This window comes from Peromyscus leucopus, chromosome 12 (assembly GCF_004664715.2).
Source record: "Peromyscus leucopus breed LL Stock chromosome 12, UCI_PerLeu_2.1, whole genome shotgun sequence".
NCBI classification, from domain to species: Eukaryota; Metazoa; Chordata; class Mammalia; order Rodentia; family Cricetidae; genus Peromyscus; species Peromyscus leucopus.
In genome coordinates, this window is record NC_051073.1 from 202,466 (window position 1) to 223,847 (window position 21,382).

General features: G+C 46.1%; 1 protein-coding gene across 1 annotated transcript in view; it reads left to right on the plus strand.

The window, feature by feature from the left end:
- The first annotated feature begins 2,457 nt into the window (after positions 1-2,457).
- C2cd2 (C2 calcium dependent domain containing 2) overlaps positions 2,458-21,382 on the plus strand; it is a 73,324-nt gene continuing 54,399 nt past the window's right edge. The window contains exons 1-2 of the mRNA XM_028860294.2: positions 2,458-3,067; positions 13,359-13,457. Coding sequence (XP_028716127.1) covers positions 2,795-3,067; positions 13,359-13,457 — 372 coding nt within the window. The 5' untranslated portion in view covers positions 2,458-2,794. The remainder of the gene's footprint in view (positions 3,068-13,358; positions 13,458-21,382) is intronic.

A 21,382-nucleotide genomic window follows, 5' to 3' on the forward strand; every position in this document is an offset into this window, starting at 1 on the left:
CTGGATGATGAGCATCTCAGAAATGAGCATGTCTGAAATGAAAATTGGAACAGTGGAGCCTTTTGCTTCAGGCTCTGGAAGCTAGCTCTTAGAAGCATGCTGGAGAGGAATTCAGAACATGGGTTCTCTGCTTTCCTCCACTCTACTACTATATCCAGCCTACTAATGCAGGAAGATCTGGTTCAAGTTTAGAGTGATGCCCTTGGAAGTCCTCCAGGTAGGCAGCTGCTCCTGGTGGCTCCTGTGGATTGATGTAAAATGCTTGAAGCTCAGGCTAGGCAGCTGGGAGATATTTCATCACCCACTAACTACCAAAGGGGGGAGTAGACTTGGTGACAGCAGCCAGAACATCTAGGGTCCTCCTCCATGTACAGACTCCTACCCCACATATTCATAGAAACTCAGAGTCACAGTTTTGAGTTGAAGAGTATTTAAACCTGGACTAGGGAGATGGATCAGTGGGTAAGAGTACTTGCTGTGTAGGACCTGAGTTTAAATCCCTTGAACCAATGTTAAAAGCCAGATGTAGGTGCCTGCCTGCCTGTAACACCAGTGCTGGTGGGAAGGGGGCAGAGATAGAGGAGTGCTGGGGCTTGCTGGTCACCAACCTAGCTCCAGAGACAGTAAAGAGATCCTGTCTCAAGGGAGTAAGGCTGAAAATGGAGTGGGACACCTGGTATCCTTCTCCAGCCTTTGCTGCTGTGCATGGGTGCATGTACCTGAAATACACATGGGCATATTACACACACACACACACACACACACACACACACACACACACACACACACACACACCACAGTGGTTAAACCCCACAAACAGCCACAGCCAAATGTGACTGAGAACTAAACCTATTAAAATCCACTCCTGTGAGGTGGTGCTCCTCACAGGAGAACTGTAGTCTGCTTCCCAGGTCCAAGAGGAATGTCATGATGAGGAAGGTGTGTGCTGCTTTTGCCAGAAAAGTGAGTAGCCCAGAGTCATTGGGTCATCCACTGGAAGCAGAAACTAGAAGGGCCTGATCGCTTCATGAACCTACAGGGTGTTTCTGCTCTGTTGCAAGCATGTTTTGATCACCTGCATTGTCCCATAAGCCAGTGTCATTATTTCCCCCACAATTTGCTTCTAGAAGCAAATATTGACACCCTACATATCTGCATGTCAACAGTCTCTTTGCAGACACATATGGAAATACGATGCATTCCAGACTAGGGGTGGTGGTTAATTTGCAGTTTGTTCCAAGCCTGTCGCTGTGTCAGTGGAGTGAGCAGCCCCTGAGACATGTCATTGGAGGAATGAGACTGGTTGCACCAGTCACACAGGATGGATGAGTTCCTCATCACCACCCACACAGTAGCAGCCAGCATACATGTGAACTCACATGAACACAGGTGGACTTGGGCACAGATAGATATAGTCTAGACTTTCAGGTGCCTGGTAAGACCCACATCACTCAATTGCATAGATAGAGCCATAGGTCAGAAAATAACTGATCCTTTCTTCAAACAAAAACAGATTTCCTTTTTTTTTTTTTTTTTTTTTCTCAAAATACCAGATGTAAAGAGGGGAAAGAGGAGTAGGTCTGAGCCTCTACTCTAGCCTGTGGACTATCAGTGCTCATCAGCCTATGGTAATTTACAAGAGGTAGCTAGGGCTGTTTTTAATCCCATGTCCTGACTAGAAAATCCCTCTGTCCAACTGCCACCCAATTGGAGGGGACACTGATTCTTGGCCCAAATCTCCAATGTTGTTTTGGCTTGCAGACTCCTACATTGTAAGAGAAGGCTGAATGGTAGGTCCACTTAGCCCAACTTGATGTCAAATTCCTTTGAAGTAGCTGCAAAAACCACAGCTGAACCATGTTAAGAGATAAGGCTGTGTCAGGTCTTGGAGAATCTGGCTACTCTGTTTCTGACAACTTTCCTAAACATTCCTTTCTCGAGGTGAGCTTGCAGAAGTGTGTCACAAATGCACAAAACACAGACACAAGGCACACACATATCTCACCACCATACACACACTGCCAGATACACATCCCACCATATCGCACATGTACACTTGCGCGCGCTTCAAAAATATCAATGATCCATCCACATCCTGAATGAGGGCCTGGGTTTGACAAGCACATTCCAAGATTTTGCATTAGCACAGGCGTCATCCCCATAAGGCGGCCCATGAGCCTACTTTAGGGTGACAGCTAGCTGTGGCTAGCCTTGAAACCCAGTCCTGGTGGTGGGGAAAGTCTTGGAATTCTCACTTCAGTGGGGCATCTCTTACCAACGCGCGTGAGCACACAGAACCCAGCGAGGGCGCCCGGCCGTAGCCTTTGGGGTCTAATGCACCAAACGCAGCACCCTAACGAGGTCACCATCTTGCCACCACTCAGGATTGTGGTGGGAGAGGCCTTGAGCGCTTTAACTGTGCGGCCCTCGGGGCCTTTAAGGGGGCGGAGCTGTGAAGGGAGCCTCCGCTTCTGCCCGCCCCCAGGCCCGTCCTCCTGCGGTTACTGCGGGCCGCGGGCCGGACGCCCAGGGTTGGGACCCAAGAGGAAGCGCCTGGTCCCGCACTTCCCAGACGCGCGTGAGGGACAGGCCGCCTCTGTCCCGTGTTCCGGTCCTAGGTGCACAGCGCTCTATTTGGCGCGCAGACCAGTCCCCGCCGCCCTCCCCGCGGCCTCGGCCACACAGGCCCCGGACCCCGCGCCCCTGCGCCCCGGCGGATGTCCTGAGTCGCCACCCGCCCGCTCCGAGCCCCAGGGCCAAGGCTGCTGGGGAAGTCGGGGCGCGCAAGACGGGTATGCGCCGTCAGCATGGGCTCGTGGCTCGGCGAGGTACAGTGGCTCATCCTGGTGTCGCTCTTCGTCGCGGCCTGGGCACGGTGGGCCTGTACTTGGCGCAATGGACGCTGGCCAGGGCGCGACCCCCGCCACGGCGGCGGGTGGAGCCCGACGAGCGACGGCGCCGGGAGTCAGACACACTCCTGTCCTGGATACTGACACTGGATAGCTGGGGGAGCCAGTGGCAAACGGCCTGGGTGACCGCCCTGAACTACGAGGCCGAAAGGAGAGGGGTGAGTTCCTAGGAAGGCGTGGTGTTTGAGGGTGAGGGGGCCATCAGAAAGAGCCCTGTGGATTGGAGGCCGCCGCCGCCCCTGACCCGCCACCCTAAGCCTACAGAGGCAAGGCATTCATCCTTGAAGTTAGGACCAGGGAGAGTGCCGCACCTGCGGTGGGAAATCAACATGACTGTTTCACACACCAAACATCCTTGGCTCCCTGGAGTAGGCTGTCTGTGGGAGAACCGCTCAGAGAACCTGAGCCCACCCAGCTGGTCTCTAGTGGACTCTGGGTGGACATTTATTGATTTTAAACCCGATAACTGTGGATAGCTCTGATACAAATATGCTTCCATTTCGAATCTGTTGCCCTCTGCCTAGAGCTTCTCAATGCTTAAACGGTTTGCATTTCTGAGTATATTACAGAAGAATGACCATTTGTTGAGATATCACTGCTTGCCAGATGTGGCCCTGGGGACTGTAAGTGCTTATGTCACTTGGAAATCAGCATGACATCCTCATCATCATACAACTGGGGAAACTGATGTCTGGAAGGTTAGAGTTTCATAGCCTTTGGTGTCAAGGCCAGGATATGGACACAAATGTACTGACCTCACACCTTGGGCTTATTACCCAGCTCTGTGCCTCACATTCCTGAGGTTGTTTCTTTCGTTATTAATTGCTTGCTGACTTATTTTTACTTTTAAGAGATGTTAGTGTAAAGACAAGTTCCTGGCATCTACAATTTGGAGGCATTGCACAGGAGAATTAGGAGCTTGGTGGGACAGAGCTGGCACCTGTCAGCACTGTATCTGTCCCTCGACTTCCGGTACACAGGCAATCATACCTGCTGTACATCCCAGTAAAGAAGCCCCACATCACCAGCCTTGGACACAGTGACTACCACAATGTTCAGTCATTTTCATGGCTGAACCTACCCACTTTCAGAATATTCCACAGTGGGCCCTGAGCCTGGTTTTTGTGCCATGAGCTTGGCACATGTGGCCATTGAACTGAGAGAGAGAGAGAGAGAGAGAGAGAGGAGAGAGAGAGAGAGAGAGAGAGAAGAAGAAGAAGAAAAAAGCTTTAAGTATAAATTAGCACAAATCCAACAGTACAAGAGACTTTGCTCTGGACTCTTGGAAAAAGATTTTTGGATGCAAAGACTACAAGTTCAGTTGACATCTGTCTTGATACCAAGAATAGGTGGCCAGTCATCAGAGCTGGACCTCTACCCAGGGGTCAGCACACAAGCTATGTGTCCTCATATGTAGGTGTAAACACTATCCCACCATGAAGCTGCTGTCACTGACCCCCCACTTGATCTGGTGTCAGAAGCCTGGTCTCAGCAAGGAGAAAACAGAGTTGTCTGAGCTGAAGCCAGTCTTGTTCTCTTTCTCTGTAGGGTGCTATTGGGTGTGCAGGTTAATGATCTGTAGGAGGTGGACTTTAGTGGCCCAGAGTCAGTGACCCTCCCTTCTGTGAATTTTGGATGTTTTATTTCCTGTCATTTCTTGGTTGACTTCCTAAGATCACTCTAGATATGCTCCCAGGGATCCTTTTGCCTGGAGAGTTGGCCAGAAAGAGGAAGCCCCTCCTTAGCACTGTTCTTGGTTGGGCAAGTGAATTCCTGTGGAATTAGTGGCAGGTGAAAGCCTCTCACCTGTAACCCTGGCCTTTGTTGTTGGGGAGGACATGCAGGGGCTGGAAGACATGAGCTTGTTTGCATGGTCATGTCTGTGCTCTGCTCTTTCCCACATTCATCCATTTATCCCAAGAGAGCTCTTGCCTGAAAGTGCCAGTACTGTACTGGGTTTAAGCTCAAAGTAACTGGTGGTTCCTGCAGGGGCTTTATGTGCACTTTTGCACAGGAATTGGTGTTGGAGTATCTCTTGCCACGGTTTTTGTTGTACTTGCTTGGCAGATGCCTGGGATGCTGCCTGATTGAATTCAAATGGAGGGTTTTGCAGCAGAGAGGAAGTCAGTAATTTGCCTCTCTACCACCAGTGTCTTGGGCATTTGCTGTTATTACAGTGATGATATGTAGGGAACAGATACTCGCATTTATACTAGTGAGAGCCTGACCCCAGAGGCCAAGCCTTCTGGAGTTTCTTCCTGCCTCCCCCAACTTCGAATGCCACTAATCCCTGATTAGGGCTGACATTCCCAGACTGCTTTAGGCTTAGACAGCCATAGCTTAGAGGTCCCCTGCCCCCACTCTCTCCTGAAATCCCTTTGCCCTAACCAGGGAGGCAGCTAATACTTGGAAGTCAACCAATACTTGGTCTGTCACTGGTAGAGTGGAATGGAGAGACACTAGTAGTATTTGATCATATTCAGCATCTTCCGTGAAAAGGGAAATTTTCTACCCAGTGGGAAGGAACAGTAACCTGTCCCATTCTAGATTTTACCCTAGGTTTGTATCTGTGTGTGTGTGTGTGTGTGTGTGTGTGTGTGTGTGTGTGTTGTGTGTGTGTGATGTGTGTGTAGGTGCACATGGACTTGTGTGTGTACATGTGTTGACTAGAAGACAAACTCAAGGACACTATTCACTTTGTATTTTGAGACAGGGTCTATGATTGGCTTGGAGATCACTGATTGGTTAGACTGGCTGGTCAGCAAGCCCCAAGAATCTACCTGTTTCTGCCTCTACAGTCTCCACCTTCACAGTGCTGGGATTACAGCCATGCTCCTCCTCCACACCTAATTTAGTTTCTTGGGTTCTGGAAATCAAACTCAGATCCTCATGCTTACACAGCAAACACTTTGCTTACTGAGTTACCTTCCTAGCCCCACAGTTGTTTTAAAATGGAAATAAACTCTCAAATTTTCTGCCCAACCCCTTCTCTCTCTAGAAGTGAGGAGCTGAAGCCTGAGAGCTGAGAGGTCAAGCTCAGCCTGGAGCCTGGACTGGCTTCTTCATATTCCTCTCTCAGCTACAGCCATGCCCTGTGGGAAGCAAAGTCATCCTTGAGCCCCAAATGTTTTTCCTGAATGCAGGTCCAGTGAGGAAGGCCTGAGTGATGTAGCTGAATCCCTGTGATCCAAGAACTAAGCTGTGACTCATGGTGGCTTCTTTGTGCTCTTATAAGTATAGCTGTGTGAGTTACAACCATCACTCCAGAAGTAGTGTATAGGGTGATTAGTTGGGTGGGAAAGAGGAGAAGCCATCATTGTCCCAGAAGCTGGTCAGCTGTCTTCCAGTGTGTGGAAATTATGCAATCATTAGAATTATTGCCTTGGCTTGGGTTAGCTGAAGAGTAGAGAACAGGAGATACTTTCCTCCCCGTGGGTGAGAAGACACTGTGCACACCTATCTCTAAGTCATCTGTCAGTCAGTTTTGCTATGCCCAGCAACACGTCCCAGATGGTGGTTTTAGTGTTAAGTCTTGCTTCTCCACCGAGTTTGACATTACAAAAAAAAAAAAAAAAACCATGCACCTTGATGGGGCTGGATTTCTGTAACTGAGAGCCAGAGAACCCAGAAAGTACTGTATTGTCTGAAGGTAGTTGCTCAGGATCACCCTGTGACTGGCCTACAGTCACATGAACACTTTGGTTGTGGTAATAATCAGTTACACCATGATGGCCCATACCCCTACACCAACCAAGATTACCTAAGGTTGCTGTTTCCACAGCCCTGGTTTGGGATGCTGTCATGCTGATAGCATGTAGCCTCACATGCAGGGCTTCCCTTCCACTGTGATGCTCTGTGGAGCACGTGCTGGTCTCAGAGCCCATGTTCTGCTGCTGGTGTTATGGGTTTCTCTGGTGTTTCCTCCCTGCTTTCAACTGGCAGTGACCCTAGATTAGGAAGATTCTCAGATCTGTTCATTTCTGTAATCCTTCAAACAAGTGACTAAGACTGCTGGGCAGTTTGCAGTCTTTAGAGGATAGGGAGTCAGTGTGAACTTAGAACATGTTCTGAATAGCACTGATTTCTCTGAGACTCTGCAACTTGCATATAAATAGTGGCTAGTAACTGCAGTCTTCCCATCACCTAATGACTTTCAGTTGTGCTTACAAAAACCAGTGGCAGAAGCGGTACACAGGAAGGCTAGTAGTGAGACTCTGACAGCCATTCCATGTAAGGACCCTGGGTCAGCTTGTTCCCCCCACTGAAAAGGAAAATGGGCTTGGGGCACCTCTGTGAACTCTACCATGCCCCCATCTCTCTCTCTCTCTCTCTCTCTCTCTCTCTCTCTCTCTCTCTCTCTCTCTCTCTCTCTCTCTCTGTCTCTCCTCCCCCTACTCCCTCTCCTCTCTCCCCTCCCGTCCCCTCCCCTCCCCTCCCCTCTCTTCTCTTCTCTTCTCTTCTCTTCTCTTCTCTTCTCTTCTCTTCTCTTCCTTCTCTTCTCTTCTCTCTCTTCTCCTCTCTCCTCTCCCTCTCCCTCTCCCTCTCCCTCTCCCTCTCCTCTCTTCTCTTCTCTTCTCTTCTTGGCACCCCAGAGTTCCTTATAGTGTGTATCCCCTTTCTCCTTATTTAACTTCTTGAAATCTCAGAAATGCCTGACTCCTCCCCTTCTGTAAGGATGCTGCCCTACTCCACACATTCAGCAGTCTGCACTTGTTCCCCCTCTTCGTCACTTGTTGCTCCATCTGCTCTCTGCACTGTGAGCTAAGGCAGAGCTTGGTTCTGTCCACACAGAGGTGGACTTCATGCTCAGCTCAGAAGTGGCTGGAAACAAGCCCTGTGCCTGAGTGGTGTAAATGATAGACCTGGTAGAAGGAGAAGAGAGTGGCCATGTACACCATGATGTCTGGATGCAGGCCTCAAACTTGGGAGTCAACAGGCCCCCAAAAGAACAACATGGTGTTTAATGTGCTGTTTTATCATTCCGAAGAAAAGAAATGTGAAAGGAAGCTAGCCTGTGACTGTGCAGATCACCAGTGTGAAGCCCAGGACAAGTGCCAGTGGAGCTGATCTTTGTACTCAGCTGTGCTCCCAACAAGACAGGAATTCAGGAAAGAGTGGGTGTCTTATCCAGACCAACCAGAATTAGCCAAAGCTAACTCCAACCCACTTCTGGTGGCTGAGAAGGGAAGAGGGTTCTTTAACCATGTGGAAGATATGTGTGAGCCACTGCTGGAGTTTGAATCCCAACTCTATACTCACTAGCTATGTGATCTTGGATAAGTCTGATCTCTATTTCTGCAAAAGGGATGCCATAGAGATCTGTGAGCCTGTATGAAGCTGTGAGCAATGCCTGTCATGAGCCAGGGCTGCTCTTTTGTAAACTCTCCTTTGAAAACTGTTTGATTTGCTTTTTGAATTTGCAGAAAAGTCGGAAAAATAATTGAGTTTCTGTGCGTTCCTCACCCAGCCTCCCATAACTATCACTCAATGATTAGAGCAGAATTACTGTTGGTATAGGGTTGATATAACTTAAAATTCAGGTAGAACAAGAGGTTAACAGTGTAACTACAACCAAACAGGCAATAAAATTAACATTGTATAGAACAAGGTGTTAGCCTGGGCACAGTTATGTTACCAGCTGGAACTACTGTAGCTACAACTAAAAACAGTGAAATTAACATTGTGGCAGTACAAGACATTAACATTATCACAATCCCTTTAATAAAAAAAACAAAGCATTTCTCAATCTAGGCAGTTTTTTCTGTATATCATCTTATTGCTCAAGGCCCCCTCGGGTCTGCTTTTCCCTGCTGTTGAGTTGAGGCTGTACCTACAGAAACAGTACCCCATGACTGTTCAGTATTGAGGAGGTCATGGTATTGGTGTAACTTGCTACTAGGAATGTGGGTCCTGTGAGATGGTTCCACATGTGGCTACAGTTACCATGTCTTGGGAGATGTATCCTTGGATGTTTCTGTTCTCAATTTAGTGTCCCTCCGTGTGACTCACCAGCAACAACTACCTACATGGAGCTTCCTTAGTGGTGATTTGCTATTTCCTCCTTTATGTTATTAACTGGACCTCTGCTGAGAGAGGGAATGGTCACTCCTCCACGTATATTCAGCTGATCGTACATCACTGTAGACTTGTGTTTTGTTTGTTCTTTAAATTATTCTGTGGGTCCTAATCCTGTCCCATTATATTACTTTGCTGCCTAAATTGCTGCTGTGTGTTTCTCTAGCCAGCTGTGTTCTTCATCAGACCACACTTGTGTTTCTTTTCTTGCTTTATGGTCCCACAAGGCCATGTACGTGTGTGTTGCTCACCTTGTATTTTCTCCTCCTCTGAACCTGTATCAAACTACTTCTCTGAGAAACTTCAGTTCCATTTATTTGGAAAAGGATGTATGCATACCACTACTTAGCTCTCAGTGTTCTAGACCCTTCCAGTGAACAGAGCTTCAGCATAACTGTGGGCATGAAAATGCGTGTTTTCATGTCTATCAGTATTTGACTTCTAAATCATGAATGCATATCAGTACTCTGCTTTTTAGTTCAACAGCAGGGTTCATCTTAGTCTTCTTTCTTCTGTTGTGTGTATGTACATGTCCCCCACCCTTATGTGTATGTTTGCCTGTGTCAAAGGAAAATCTCAGCTGTCATTCCTCAGGTGCCATCTACCTTGTTTTTTGAGACAGGATCTCTCATTGGCCTAGAACTCATTGACTGTTAGCCTCCAGTATCCTCCTGTGTCTGCCAGCCCAACCTCCACTATTGGGATTGTGAGCAAATGTCAATACACCTGGCCGTTTTGCTTAGGCACTAGGGATGCAGTTCAGGTGCTCAGTTTGCACAGCAAGAGCTTTACCAACTGAGACATCAGTCTCTTCTTCACTTTTAGTTTTTTTGCTTGGTTAGTTATTTGATCACATGGGTAACTCACACATTGCTAACCCTGTAGAAACACATGTGCTGGATTACAGACTCTGTGCACAGTCAGGATGGTCTTCTGAATGTTCTTAATATCCATCCTCCTACCCACTTTGAGTGGTTATATAGTTCATGTGTCATGCTAGGCTTCCTTGTGAGTGTTTGTTTTTCTGTCTAGTTTCTTTCACATCTTGATTTAAAGGTGCCTGTAGCTAAGCCTGATGACTGGAGTTCAATCATTACACCCCACTTGGTGGAAGAGAACCCTCTCAAATTGTCCTTTGACCTCCACATGCATGCTAAGGCATGCACATGCCCTCTCCTACACTAAAAATATATATAAGAAAATAAAATACTAAGGAAAAAAATCAAGTTGGAGAGAAGGCTCGGAGTGAGGATGCTTACTGCCAAGCATGATGCCCAGAGTTCAACCCCTGGAATTCACATAGAGGACTTCTTCAAGTGCAACTAAATATTAAAATTAACCCCACCTTCCCAGTGCCTTGGGTTGTTACTGTTGCTACATGCAACATTCCTATCTGAAATTTTTGGGCCAGAAGTGTTCTTGATGTCTGATTCTGAAATATTTTCATATGCATAATTAGATATCTCAGGGATGGGACCTGAGCCTAATATGAACTTCTCTTCTGTTTCATGTACACCTTAAGGAGTGTGCATGGTGCCCGGGCCAGCACATACTGAAAGTAATTTGACACAGGTTTTTTTTCAAGCACAATCCTTTGCTTGAAACAAAGGTTTATGGTGTGGAGTTTTCCACTTGAGGCCCTATGGCTGAGCTTCTACTTCATTTGGTCTGTTCTGGATTTTTTTTTCCCTCATTGCTCAGAGCCACAGTTTTAATCACAGAAGCTCTGTAATATGGGTCAGGGTCTAAGGGTCACCCATCTTACTTCCCAGTTTTTGTTTGTTTGTTGTGTGTATATGTGTGTTTGTAATGGTGTGTGTGTAAATATGTGTTTTTCTGGCAGTTCTTACATGAGAGTTTTCTTGTGTGTATTCAGAGTCTTCCTTTAGTCAGAGCAGATGACTGTGGACTGATGTTCCTAGCCTCGGGCAGAACATCAGCAGTGCAGGAATTGGTTGAAAGCTGTGGTCTCGCTCTACTCCTGAGTCCACAGGGGCAGGTGGATTAGAAGTAGAAAGGTAGTCTCCTCCATCCTTATTTTAACTTACAATGTGTGTCCTTTGTAAGAGCATGCATGCCTGGACATTAAAGATCTTTCCAAGGTTTTGTCCAGAAGGCACCATAAGAAGGAGTGTCCACCCTGCCTGCCCTGCTGTGGCTCTGGGACATAGTCTGTCCAGTGGAAAGAAGGCAGCCCTGTGCTTCCAGGCTTTTCTGGGGTGCTCTGTTCTGCTGGCTTACCTCAGCATCTGGGCACTCTGCTGATGGCACCTGCTTGGCACTGGCCTCTGTGCCACATATGGTCAGCTCATAGTGCAGTGACTTCAGCAAGTTCATAGGGTCCTTAGCCAGCTGCTGCCACCAAAGCCAGCTCCAGTCCCAGACTCTGCCAGTATAGCCTAAAGATGGTGACTTCATCCCTCCCACAATGTAGATTTTACCACCTCTCATGATGTTTAAGGAGTGAGGTGGGTGCTGTTAGCACAGGGTGAGTTCTAAATCCTAGCTAAAAATGAACTATGTATTTTATGGTTGATTTTGATCTCTGAGAATTCTTAAGAGATATATAGAGAGAGTTATGTCACTACTCTTCTGTGTTAGGCCTGCCCAAGCACCTCTGGTCCCATTACATGCCAGTTCTGTCTCCTATCTTTGTTCATACCCATATAGGTAACTAGCTCACTGCCATGGAGTCCTCACTTACAAGACACACATAAGGCAGAAGCTTCTTGACACTCAGTCAGAACTTTAGACAAGAAAGACTATCTGGCAGGAAAAGTTAAAGAAGGTTTCACTCTAAGAATATCTTGGTATATAAGCTGGGACTTTCCAGAGAACTCATTTTAAGAGGATAGTCCTTGGCTTGCTGTCTAAGCCCATATTTACTTTTTAAAGAATCAATTTTACTGCCTTACAGTCATATTGATTATATATATATATATATATATGCACCATTTGGAGATTAAAGAACAAACAAGAAACAAAAACAAAAAAAACAGGATCTTGTGTCACCCAGGATGCCATCAAATTCTATTTGTAGCCAAGAATGGCCTTGAACTTCGGATCTTTCTGCCTTCACCTCTCATGTGCTAGGATTTCAGAGATGGAGCACCATGCTAATTGAATCTAAAGCTTCATGTATGCTAAATAAGAATGTTGCCGCCGGGCGGTGGTGGCGCACGCCTTTAATCCCAGCACTTGGGAGGCAGAGCCAGGCGGATCTCTGTGAGTTCGAGGCCAGCCTGGGCTACCAAGTGAGTTCCAGGAAAAGGCGCAAAGCTACACAGAGAAACCCTGTCTCGAAAAACCAAAAAAAAAAAAAAAGAATGTTGCCAGCTGAGCAATATTCCCAGCCCTCATTTGGAAATTTTTAACTTGTAAGACTCCTCCACCCCAGAAAAAGAGAGGTTTGCTAAATAGGTAAACCACTTGCTGCACAAGTATGAGGATCTGAGTTTGAATCCCCAGAACCCATGTAAAAGTCATGTGTGGTAGCATGTGTCTTTATAATCTTGGAGCTCACATGGAGAGATCAAAGGCAGGAAAATATCTGGAAGCTGATTGGCAGCTAGCCTGGTGCATGTAGACTGCTCAAACAAGGATGAGCCAAGGTGAAGACTGACACCCAACATTTTCCTCTGACCTCCACATTCAGACTGTGACAGGCATGTGCATGCACTCACACACACAAATGTTTACATACACACATAATAAACATACACACCAAAAAAGAAATAAAAGAAAAACAAGAGAGACATAGTGTCCACTGGAGAATTCATGGAGTTCCAGTGGCTAGGGAGTCAGGCACCTCTGGAGGGCTGTGGCAAAGACTGAGGACACAGCCACCAGACAGGCTCCTTTCCAGCCAGCAGCCTTCTGTGTCATTGCACATCCCAGAGAGATGCCAGGTCCTGGGTTTCTGCCCAGCAGTGGAAGAGGAGAAGGGAGACAGTACCTTAAGTAGCAATGCCCCTACAACCTCATAAAGCAGGAGAGGTAATTCCCTCCATTCAGAGAAGAGTGCTTCCTTCGTAAGGAAGAAACACAGCAGAGAAGACAAGATGTACCCACAGCCTGCCTTAAGGTTGCACTTCTCTCCCATCCTGAATCTTGGGGCTCAGCATGATGCTTCACTTTGAGTCAGTTGCCCTCTCCATCCTTCCCTCCTCACAGGATTCTGCTTGTCAAGTGCTTGTTGAGTCCAACACTGGCAGGTTCTCAGGGGTGTAAACCTACTGATTTAACCATTGTTAGGATGTTCTGTTACAGGTGTTTTTATTTTTATTTTTATTTTTGTAGCAAGTATATATTTAAAAATAAATAAAACCCAGGCTACATTTATGAATTTCTTCTCACACAGCCTTTCTCTTCCAGGGCCTACTGCATCTCTCTTTCCAGCAGAAGCCACAGCCACAGTCCTTGCAGCTAACAGTTGGGGATGTCTCTAGTGTGGTCAAGTCGGCCCAGGAGAAGGTGAGCTGGGTGTTTGAGCTGTGCCATTTTCCCCTGCATGCTGAGTGAATGCCAATCTGGAGCTAAGCCAAGATTGCTGAATTACTGAAAATATAGAACCATTATTCTGGGAAGAAATGGTCAGCCTATTGTTGGATAAATGGATTTTTTTAAAAAGTCTGCACATAAGAGAATATCAATCAGCATTGAGAGGGACAGAAATACAAACACATGTGTGCATACCATCTGTAAACCTGGAAAACATGTTATTGGGAGCTAGAGATGTAGCTCAATAGGGAACATGGTTGCCTAGCATGCATGAAGCCCTGCTTTTGATCCCTCGCATATAAATTAGGTATGGTGGTGCATACTTGTACTCTGAAGGTAGGGGCAGGAAGATCAGAAGCTCAAGGTCATCCTCAGCTACATAGTGACTTCCAAACCAAACTGGGTTACACAAGACCTTGTCTCAAAAAAACAACAAACATCATGCCACATGCAACCCTGTGTTGTGTGATTCCATTTATCTGAAATGCCCAGAACAGATAAACTATAGATATAATAGATAGATATAATAGATCTAATATATAGATATAATAGAACAAGGCTAGAGATGCCAGGACCTGGGTGGGGAAGGGCCTGGTGGGCACTGGAGTGGTTCCCAAGAAGCAGAGGGTTTGTTGCTGGTGATAGCTGCCCAGCTACAAATATGTGAAAAGCATTTGAGTGCATAGCCTAAAAGGCCAAATTTATGGCCTCTCAGTAAAACTGGTGTGTGTATGTATGTGAAGTCAACCATGTGAGGCAGTTTCTGAGCCGGTGAGATGTGGTATAGAATTAGTCCTATTGCTCAGAGTTTACAAGCCAGATGCACACATGAGACTGTCCAGAAAGTCTAAGGAAACCTCAATACTGAGTTAAAGAAATATCAAAAATCAAAGATTAACTTTGGCCTGCTGTATTCACATTACCACCTTGTATTTACTAACTTATTATTAATGATTATTATTATTAATAATAATATGCATTTTATATCTTTGGGCCCTAAATGTGCCCCCATATTAAAAATTCCTCATTTGCCTAATATTTAGCTTATCTTCCAAACTTAAAGACATTCCCCACATGGATAGTGGGACATCCCCGCCATTGTGGTTCCCATGGCCATTAGATGAGAAAGTCTTGCTGTAAGAGGAAAAGGGACCCCCCCCCCCCGTCAGTGCCATTTGTTACAACTCTTCCAAGTATACTTCTGTACACATAAAAAGAATATAGATTTGGGCTAGAGAGATGGCTCAGCAGTTGAGAGTGCTTGCTGCTCTGGCAGAGGGCCAAAGTTTGATTCCTAGCACCCACACTGAGCAGCTTACAACCTCCTGTAACTCTAGCTCCAGGGGATCTGACACCCTCTTCTGGACTCCAGGGATATCTGCACACATGTGGTTGATATATTTTTGTCATCTAGGAAATAAAGTTTGCCTGAAGATCAGAGGACAGGGCTAGCCACAGGGTTAGCCAGGGAGGTCAGGCAATGGTGGCACACACCTTTGATCCTAGCACTCAGGAGGCAGAGGCAGAGAACTGTCTGAATCTCTGTGAGTTCAAGGCCACCCTAGACTACACAAGATTAATACAGGCTAGAAGAAACAGAGCCAGGCCATGGTAACACACACCTTTAATCTCAGCACTTGAGATCTCATTTGTTTGCTACCAGTATTTGGGAAGCACACATGCAATTAATCCCAGTGCTAGGAAGGTTGAAGTGAATAGGAAGTGAAATGGCTGGGCAGAGAAAGGCATATAAGGCACGAGGAGAAGGGAACTAGAAAGCTTTTGACTGAGGACTCAGAGGCATTCAGTCTGAGGATTCATGGAGACAGGATCGGCTGAGTAGTTGTCAAGGTGAGAAGTGGCTGTAGCTTGTTTTCTCTAATTTTTCAGCATTTACCCCAATATTTGGCTTTGGTTTTTTTTTTTTTATTATAAGACCATTTAGGATTCATGCAACACATACACATAAGTAAAACAAATTTTTCTTAAAAGATAAGACTCTCTACCCTGCCTGCTACCTTGGTCCCCACTGTTTTAATAGTTTAGCTTATGCTTGTATGTCATATTATACATATGTGACTTTGTGTATCTATATAAAATCTAGGAACCACAAATTAGAGAAACAGGCAATATTTGTTCTTCTGAGTCTGGTTTAATGAGATTCTTTCCATTTGTATCCACTTCCCTATAAATGATACAGCTTCATTCTTCTTAATGACTGAAAGGAATTCCATGTGTATCTAAACCACTTTTTCTTTATGTATTCCTCTGTTGTTGGACATTTAAGTTGGTTTCATGACTTAGCTATAGTTGAATACTGTTGTAGAAACATTGATATGCAAGTGTATCTGTGAAAAGAACATATTTTCTAGGCTGTGACATAGATGACAGTCCTGTCCTCTGTCCTTGTTTCCCACCCACAGTAGTGACCACCTGCAGTTAGGCTAGTTTCTTCCTTCCCAGCCTTCTGTGTATTCCTTACCCTTGCATGTGAAAGACCAGCATTTTCAGATCTATACCCATTTTATTTTCAAGTTAAATGTGCAGGGCACATTTAGCAGACAACTTGGAAAGACGCTCAGGTTGGGAAGAGAGTACTACTATCCCTCACTCTTACACATCCTTTGTCACCTTCACAGCAAGGATTGTTTGTGTTTATTAACTCCTGTAAACTTACTATGCATACTTTAGTACCAAGATTTCTCTTCATGGAACTGGAGATTTATCTGATTGATTATTGCTTTGTTTCCTTAGCTGTCACAGGTCAGGGTCTGAATAAATCAGGCTTGTTTATCCCACTTGCTTGGCTGTCATTAGGGTCGGGGTCTTATAGAATCAGACTTATTAATTACTCTTCCTTGGATGGATAAATAGCTTGCTTTCTTTTCTCACAGGCATGAATGACAGATACTGCAGGGGCCTGGTTACTCTTCCAACTACCCAGGTGCACACTCAAGTTGCCAGGTTGGGGTGGACTACATGGGTCCAAGATATTCTGTTGGCCATATACTCCCACATTGATTACTGTGGAGCTATGCCATCAACCCAAGGAAAGTCTCGTCCCCATAACCCTTGTTAGTATAGAAGTCACATGCCCATGCTACCCTCTTGGTGAGTGCAGAGAACTCTCTGGAAGATACTACAGTAGCATAAAGAACTGAAGCCTGTGGCAGACGTTGGAATATAGAAGCTGGCACACTCCATGTAGTTGGCAAGGACCAAAGGGAGATAAGCCTATGGCCACTTTTACAGGGTAGAAACTGAGGTTTATAGAGCAGAGGGCCCAACCTTCCTGGCACCTCGTTGGGAAGTCCATGACAGATAAGGGCTATACTTCTTGGGGGGTGGGCAGCTTGTGTTTGTTGTTTTCTGAAACTACCAAGTCTGAGGGGCAATGGAGTAGAGCCAAGGGCTGGCCTGGCAGCTGAGGAGGGATAGAGGTGCAGACATTACAGCAGTCCGGCTTTAAAGGTCTTCATATTGCCAAAAAACAACCTCCCAAAGTGGGTAGATGAAATGCATTCCTATTAGTCCATCTATGGGGGAATATTCAACCAAATCCTTTGGGTGAATAGTGTTTGTACATCCTACTCAGAATTATGTCATTCACCATAGACAAAAGGAAAAAGTGGTTCAAGCTATGTGAACACATCAGTATGGACATAGAATATTACTTGGCCTCATAAATGAAGGAAAATACTGACACATCCTTTAAGGTGTGTGAAGACCTTTTGCTAAGTTGAGATATAAAAGAACAAACACAGTAAGAGTTATTAAGTGAGGTTCTGGATATGGTCCATAGAGTCAAGTGCACAGGCAGAAAGTGAGAAGTGGGTGGGAGGAACTGGGCACAGAGTTAGTATTCTGCGTGACAAACCTTGTGAAGAAATGGTTGATAGTGATGTGTCCAAGTGCTGTTCTCTGAGGTCAAGTGGGCTGGCCAGGCAGGTAGTCAGACCTTCTGCTCTTCACTCCCAGAGTAGTTGCCCTCCATTGGTTACTGGCTCTGGGTGTAGGAAGGGTGGGGCTTTGTCTTTGGAGTCCCTAGGTGGCTCTTAGCTGCACCTGACCTGTGCTCACCTATGGGAACGTGGTGTGTGTGTGTGTGTGTGTGTGTGTGTGTGTGTGTGTGTGTGTGAGTGTGTGATCTTCCTGAGCTTCTGGGAGGGTAAGACCCCTCATGTACTTGTTTTCTGTATGTGACCTTTTATTTTGGAAAAATGCCTTGGCCAGCCACAACACACCCATTTTTAGAAAGGACTGGAGCCTGAAAATAAGCTTTTCTCATAACATGTCTCAGTTGGAACATTACTTAACTCCTCCATTAGATGAAGACCAGAAGCATGGAAATCTCTTTTTAATATTGTTTTTGGGACTGAGTGTAGCTTTGCTGTGTTCTGTTTGACCATTCCCCATAGGGTGCAAATTTCCAGTGAAGTCTTTCTCGGCCTCCCCACATAGTCTTCCTACTGTGCAGAATTCTTGAGAACTTGAGGACCCCAAGTCCATGGCATAGAGAAAGAAAACTTGATTCAAAGAGTGTTCAGAAGCCCTTCTCTGCCGGCTTCCTCCATGGCCTCAGGGTTTTGTTGTGTTTTGTTTTGTTTTCATCTTTCTAACTTGACCTTAGCCAAGGCTACATATCTTGTGTTAAGAAAGGGAGGGGTTGGGGATTTAGCTCAGTAGTGGAGTGCTTGCCTAGCAAGTGCAAGGCCCTGGGTTCAGTCCTCAGCTCTGGGGGGAAAAAGGGGGAGGGGGAAGGTCCTACCAAGCCCAGCTTGTTCCATGGCTTATTATCTTCTCCTAGCTGAATAAGAGTAAGGACTAGCTACTTGTGAGCTTATACAAAGGGCCTTGAGCTTGGACTCTGTCCTATAGCCTTTCAAGACACCTGTGTTTCACAGTCTTTGCAAACACTGGTTCATTAGCAGCCCCTTCCTACAGCCCACCGTGAAATCTCTCAAGGCTTGAGCAGAGAGAAATACCAAGGATGGGGCAATATTCAGGACCTGCCCTCACCACTGAGTCTGGAGCAGTCTGGTTCATGCAGGGCACTTTGGACATTGAACATGTGCATTTATCTTAGTGTCACAGACTGGGTATCTTCCCATTCAATTAAATTCTGACCCTCATAGCTAGAAGTTAGTGTAACTGGCTGGATCCCAGGCCTGGCCCTGATGTATACCCCATTTCTGATTGGCAGGTGACAAATTGGGGCTTCCCAGTATGGGAGCCCACATAGATTTTCTAGTGAGATCTGAGCTTGCTTTACCTAGCAGGGCTGTATAGGGGATGGCTTGACTGAGTGCCTGGTTACCAGGTGTTTGGAAGGGTCTGCACTTGGCTGTGCAGTGTGCTCTGATCTAGCAAGGGGGAGGTCTTTTGCTCCGCCCCTTGGCATTGTTATAAAAAGCCCCTTTGAAGAGACAGAAGGGGCTGGTGGATTTTGATCCAGGTCCTCTTGAAGCTATCCTGTGTTTCTGTTTGTCTCATCCCTGTTACCTTTCTATCTACAAATTCCTTATTCTTTCCTCATAGGAACCCTGTAAAAGGTGGGAGCTGGCCTCCCACATCCCAGGACCCCTTTAGTTTGACAGTTAATTGGAATGGCACACAGAACCCAGTAACACAATTTGTGCTGTTTCCAGTTTATGAAGCTATAGACAAGTAAAAAAATGTATATACATAATGTATGTGGAGTAGGCATAGCCCCCAGGACCCTCTGGATATGACTCTTCCCAGGACCCCCCTTCTTCACCTGAACTTGGATGGAGGCTTCAGCACTCGAATGACTGATTATTGTTCAGTTGCTCATTGATCTGGACCTCCAGTTCCCTGACTTCCCTGACCTCTTAGTCTTTCTGATCAGTCCCACCTGAAAGCTGTCTAGGGACTTCCAGACACCACTTGTCTCTAGTCCACAAGAAACACTTGCTTATCTTCCACAGCAAGCCCTGAAGAGTGGTGGCATTTTCTTGTGGTAACTCTCTTCAAGGGGCATCCTGTTAGATGAAACTTCCTTCAGGCCCTGCTGTAAAGAGATGCTTCATGAGCCTGGGCTGTGCTCTCCTGAGGCCTTCCTGCCTCCTCGGCTAGTCTCAGCATGTACCAACTGGTGATTTCTTCTAGACTTAATTACATACTTACAGAGGAACTAGTTCCTAACTACATTCTTTTTCCTCACATCCTGGGAGAGGTCTGCTCTAGAATGTTCCACCCAGGAGACACAAGGCTCTATTTCCATACAAGAGTGGACTGGAGCCAGTCTATCCTCCACAGTGTGCAATGTGGCCCTCCTGTGTCCCTCAGCTGTAACAGAGACTTCCCCATCTGGTGTCTTGACAATCTAGGTGCAAAACCTGATGACAAGATCAGCCCTACCATACCTTGGCCACCCACTTAGTCACATTCCTTTAACAAGTGGGGTGGGTGTTGCTTTAAACATAATGCAACCCCTGGCCGAAGAGGAGGAATTCTAAAAAGATACTGGTGTCCCTCTTGTCCACTGTCAGTCTAGGGAAACAATGAAGCCCAAAGAATTAAAACGTCTCCAGGAATCCAGTGCTCAGGGAAAAGAAAGGCTAAAGCTTAGTGCACATCAAAGGGGGAACTTGTTTCTCAGGGAGAGATTTCACACAGTGCTGACAGCTTATCAGACTTCCTGCCAGGAGAGACTGAAGCTAAGACAGTGATGGGTCAGTGATGGATGCAACAGCACCTTAAGCAGTTTTTTAGCTGTAACACACCCTTTGCCCTCTATTTAAACATCACCCTCATGTCAGGACCCTGCAGATAGACTTGGGACCACTGGGCACTTTATTGGTTCCTCTTCAAAATATGGCCACAGTGGATACTTCTTTCTCTGCTTTTTATCAGTATTTGTCACTTTAATAGGTGTATTGGAGCATGTAGCTGAGTCAGGCTATTAGATCTGCTGGCCCAGCTTGTACCCTGAGAACTCTGCTGTAACTTGTATTTGGAAAACTTACCAGTGCCAGCAGTGGTCACACTTAGAGCCAACCCTGAAGATTGCAGATGATGTCACCTTTGTGGATGAGGGGTCCGGTGCCCTGTGATAAGCTTTAATTGACTCAAGCCCAACTTCCTAAATGGTATAAGGACCAACTTAGGCTAAAGTTTTAAATAAAAGTGTGTGCCTGCCCAGCATTCAGGAAAGGCCCAGCCAGGCAGCTGGGTTGGAGTGGGTGGGTGCTTGCTCCTCACTCCAGGCCACAGGGTCTGTTTATCATTTGCAAATCCTTCCCCAGTAGGGCTGGACATTGAAAGCAGGGGCAGGATTCCATAGGGCACTACAACATCCATACTTGTGATGGCTTTGGGTGTGATGGGTTCAGGCTGTGTTTCTTTTCATTTAGGGTCATGATACTCTCTGTTAGAAGACAGACACAGTGCCAGTGGACAGAGGGGAAATTGAGACAAGAGGTTAAGTCACTTGGCCAAAGAACAGAGCTACCAAGTTGTGGTACTCTGGCCACTATGCACAGTGTTCTCTGTGGCTCTTGCACCTACCCACATTTGTCGATAGAAGATTTGAGAAAGGGAGATACAACAAAAAAATGAGGCATTCCATGAGATTGTGAAGCCATAGTAACAAACAGCATGGAAAGTGGGAAGGCCACAGCCACCTAGGGTGTGCAGCTGGTGGTGTGCACTTATTTCTACCCTGGGGAGCATTGTGGCTCCTACTCTGTCCATTCCTCTCTAGTTTGAAAGGGCAGTGAATTCAGCGAATTTGTCTTTATTTCTCCTAACAGAAATCTCCATTGATCTTTTTGTTTGCTTTGTATGACTTGAAATTCCAGTCCTGCCATTAACCTGGTATGTATGCTAAAATGTTAATAGATTGTGCAATTGTTTTGAGGTGGGATCTTCCCATG